Raw genomic sequence first — 4,825 nt, 5'->3', positions numbered from 1 at the left:
GAGAGAGAGAGAGAGAGAGAGAGAGAGAGAGAGAGAGAGAGAGAGAGAGAGGGAGATGGCGGGAAGGAGAAAGGAAGGTAGGGAATGGATCACTATTGAAACTATGATCTTTGTATAATTGTAAAGCGCATGACGTATTTTCTTAGTTGAAAATAATTGCGCCAAATCAATGCAATCTATCATTATTTTATTAGTCCTCATTCTCTGTCTAAAGCGTCCAGATGATAGAAGCTTCACAAGAAATAAAATGCAGTCACTCATTACCAGCTCTCCGACACGCCTGCGAGACTCCAGTCCAGTGGTGTGAAAACATCCCCAACGGATACGGGAAGGTCTTATTGAGACACAGTTCCCACAATGAACAGTGTTATTTATTAGAAAGTGTTTTGTTGTTGTTGTTGTTGTTGTTGTTGTTTTTGTGTTTTTTTAGTAGAGTTTTTTTCGGCGCTGGCAAATGCATAAGGTCATATGAGCGCCAAGGGGTGGATGTCAACAGAGAATTCCATGCAGGGAATCAACATACAAAAGAAGTAGAGGAAAAAATGACGATAGTAAGGATTAGGAAAGAAAAAGCAGCAGTTCCCTGTTTCAGTTCAGGTTCAGTTATGAGCATGGCATTGATGAATCAGCCCATTTACAATTCTACTGCGCATAAGAACATGTTAAGAATTCTACTGCGCATAAGAACTATTTGATTACTGACGCCATTAATGAATGAGAGTCACTTCTGAGCAATGAAAATAAAGTAAGTATAGAGAAAAGAACGTAGTCCAACACCAGAGGAGAGTTAGGGCCTCTGAATGTTTGACAGTCTATTACGCAGGCCTATAATTTTATCTGGCCCACTCAAGGCAAAAAGTAATGAAATTTTCACATATTATTTAACGAAAAGATCATACAATATCCATTTCAAACACACAAATCTCTAATACTCCAGCAAACAATTTTATTTCATATAAAATCTTTCATTTGTTTCAAATATCATGATTAAGGTCAGATGAAGAGATGACATTTCATAATGGTTAATCATTGAGCATTTTGTGAAATATAAATTAACAAGAACAGCACGTTTTAAAAAACTCATCAGTACATTTTTTTTTTAATCATCAGATATATATATCTGAGGACAAATGATACAAGCTGTTCTTTGGTATTCTGTAAAAATGTTATGATAAGTTAAATTCAGATTAATCATAAGTTCAATCCTCCGCTATGGGAGAGCACTTTTATCTGAATAAGCTTCTTGATATTAATTGCTTGAATTTTGCTTAAAAGCTGCATGCAGCATTTATTTTATTGTTGACCAAATCAAAACCATGAATTTTGAACATTTTAGTTTATATACTATCTTACTAATAATTTAAAAAGATGTCTTCAGTCAATGATAAATAAATCTATTCAAGTATCACATAAATATTAACATCAGAGAGTACTTACATATTATGCTGTGCATATGCAAAGAACCCCAGAGACAAAAGTAGAATCAGTTTTTTTTCTTCTTAGTGACTCTACATTCTGCAAATTCTCAACATTAATCTTGACTTAAGAAGAATTTTGAGCATCAAGAAAGGTTAAGTACATCAATTTGACTGGAATAAATGCACAGCAAAGCAAGTCTTGAACTGTCTTGTATGAACTGCCAATCTCTAAATGACCAGTAGTTCCTGTCACGATATTGTGGGGCGGATTCAATTCCCTGATTACAAAAAATTATACATTAACACACAATATACACTCACAGACTGATAAAATGTTACCTTTTTATATTATGCACTGATAACATCATTCTTGTATGAGGCTGAGTAAGAAGAAGTCATCAAGTTCAAGGTACAGAATTCACAGGTCATTCAAATATTGAACACAAACGCGTCTGAAAAACTTATTCAAGTACAAAAATAGGATATTTTAAAAAGAATTGGATAAGAAACAGCTTCAAACATCAGTGACAGGAAAAAAATGTTTCTAGATCAAAAAGAAGTATAATTAGAATCTAATCAGAATAATTTTTATTGTAAGTATAAAAACATTGGTAAATATAACAAAATATTGAATCACAAATGAAATGGATGTCCTATTACTCATTAAAACAACAAAACTTTTATTTTGTCAGACTTCTTTAAAAATTTCACAATTTTATGCAAGGAAGTGAAAGTGTGAGTATGTGAGAGAAGGTGTGTCAGTCTGAGCAAAGTATGTGTGCATGAATGTGTGTGTACTAAGAGAGAGTGAAAGGTGAAATGGAATCTTGGTGAAAACAGGCGCTCATCAAGGTAATGGATTCGAAGAAACCAGTACTTTTCTACCCACTGGGCAACTTCTATGTATGATTCTTTTTTTAGCTCAACAGTTTTTCTGTCCATTTGAAAATACATTTCTAAGTGAATTTTACAGAAAAACATTGATCAGAGACACAAAAATCAGCAGTCTCCAGGGATTCTCAAGCTTTGGAAGTCACCAAACTTTGGCAACAATTTTCTCACAACTGTACCTGCGCTACCAAGCGACCCCAACCTCCATTAAACGCAAATAACTCAAACTCTATTCAAGATAGATGGGTATTTCTTTCATTAAAAACAAGACAAATGAACAAAGTTTTAAGATGATACCAATAACTCCATATTATAGGCCCAAAAACTGACGAGCGCCTGATTCCACCGAGTAGTTATACAGATATCTGTGTTTATGTAACTTTATACCGGGTGCCCACCATGGCTGGATCGGGCCGATCGCCCGACTCAGTCGTCTGAAACTGAAAACAAACGCGTTTGTTTTTGAGGCGACCGAGTCAGGCAATCGGCCCGATCAGCGGCCAATCCCATCCGTAGTGGGCAACCCGTATTACCATACAGTCCATCGAGCATTCATAAATTTAATGGCCAATACAGTATTCTGGAATAGGCCTACAGATGAACGTACTCTATCGGCCATCTGTATGAGACCTATAAGAGTATAGATGACGACTTCTCATTTTCTCTTTTTTACGTTTTTGTCATTATAATGAAACTGTGCAAAATGGCCCTGTGTCTTTTCTCCTTGACAATGAGTGGCCATCCCTGGCAATTTCGATTGTACTTTTAATAATGCTGGAAACAATTCCACATTGCAAAAAACGAGCAAATTATGACAATGAAAATCTCACAAGATAAGCCTTCAGAATTGACATTATAATGTATGGAAATAAAAAAATTAAAACCATAGTCTCCAACATTTCTAAAAACATCAACCTGTACCCAGCTTATACCAAATTTTATAAAACCACAGTTTAGATGAACAATAACTTTCCACAAGCAAATAATAAAAGTAAGAAATTTTTGTATGCAGTTATCCCCTCCCTGAATCGAATCAGCAGTTCAAAAATAAGGGGACACCTCTCTAATTTTTTGCACAACAGTTTCTTTTACCAATCCACATTTATTGCACATCACATGAAGCATTCTTAATAGGACTCCTGTTTGAAACATCTTATAAAAAAAGGCCAATGCCCTTCAATGATCACATTATAACAAACAGGATTGCCCTTACAATGCAGACATAAAAGTGGTTGTTGTTCGGTTTTTTGTCATTTTTTTGGGTAAATTTTTTGTGGGGGTGAGCAGGGTGGGTTAAGTTTTGGTACCATATCTTTTGACAGCATTTGCCAAAAAATGAACAGATCAGCACAAAAAAAAAGAATTACAAAATTAAGTCCCACCCCTCACACTTGGTGTAGTTCAGTATCAATTGTTAATACACATTTTTGCGGTTGCAATTTGCACAATTTCAACAATTACACTTTGGGGTAGACTTTCAAAAGATCTTTCCTTGGACATGTCTTTCAGGTTGTCTGCCATGAACTTTTTACACATGGCCTCTAGTTCAGCTGAAATGGAAGGCATTTCAAAAACAGACTGTCAAAACAATTTAAAAAACAAAACAACAAAAAAACATATTGTGTCTCCATAAAATTATAACTCATCTAATTGGCATAATACATGAGGGTACTCTATCACTGAAGGCCACAGTCCTTAAACTGTCCCTCTATTGACAATAAAAACAGAAAAATAATATGAATTTGTTCATACTTCTACAAAAGATGCAAGTTTTAAAAGTTACCACTCAGTGTTGTGTACATGAGCAAAGTATTTCTTATATAATCACTTCAAGTCAAATAATTTTGTTTTGGCGAGCACAATCAACACAAATAGCTGCAAAAGAGTACAAAGAAAACATTAAAGTAGGAAGGTAGAACACAATAACCTCTATCTCCCCAAATACAATGAAAGTCTACACCAGGTGATTATCTTCAGACTATGACCACATCATATTTGTTAGTTTTAGTAAGCATTTTAAGGCCATCTGCAGCACAATTAGGTCATATAAGTGCAGAAAATCAGAGGTTTTACAAGAGAGGAACAAACACAAAAAAAGGAGGAGGAGAGATAAAGACGATGGATGTTTGATAAGATCGATAAGACAGAAAGAGCAGACCACACCTGAGCACCACCCAACCACCCATACATCATATTCAAAATCACATGTAAAGATGTTTTAAACATGTTGGAGCTCAAAAACCGACCAAACTGTGGAATACTTTCTCCTGAAGTGCAGGACTCATTAAGCCCTATGACGAGAAATGTGGCCAACACAATTAACACTTCCAGTACAGAAGAAGCTGTACAGATTAGAAGAGAAACTGACCATGATGACCCAAATATAGGATAGAAACTTGAAGTGTCATCAACTGTGATACGATCAAGAACAAGAAGAGAAATGTATACTTTTCAGCATAGTACATGTGTGTGTGAGTGTGTGAGTGTGTGTGTGTGTGTGTGTGTGTGTGTGTGTG

At 35.4% G+C, this 4,825-nt stretch overlaps 1 protein-coding gene across 2 annotated transcripts in view; it reads right to left on the bottom strand.

The window, feature by feature from the left end:
• Positions 1-926: 926 nt before the first annotated feature.
• The window catches only part of LOC101863723 (F-box/LRR-repeat protein 4), a 15,321-nt gene continuing 11,422 nt past the window's right edge, over positions 927-4,825 (bottom strand). For both annotated transcript variants that reach the window (XM_005091984.3, XM_005091983.3), the window contains one exon: positions 927-3,859. In XM_005091984.3, coding sequence (XP_005092041.1) covers positions 3,717-3,859 — 143 coding nt within the window. In that variant the 3' untranslated portion in view covers positions 927-3,716. The remainder of the gene's footprint in view (positions 3,860-4,825) is intronic.

This window comes from Aplysia californica, unplaced genomic scaffold, assembly GCF_000002075.1.
Source record: "Aplysia californica isolate F4 #8 unplaced genomic scaffold, AplCal3.0 scaffold00039, whole genome shotgun sequence".
In the NCBI taxonomy this organism is placed as follows: Eukaryota; Metazoa; Mollusca; class Gastropoda; order Aplysiida; family Aplysiidae; genus Aplysia; species Aplysia californica.
This window is presented reverse-complemented; position numbering and strand designations above follow the sequence as displayed.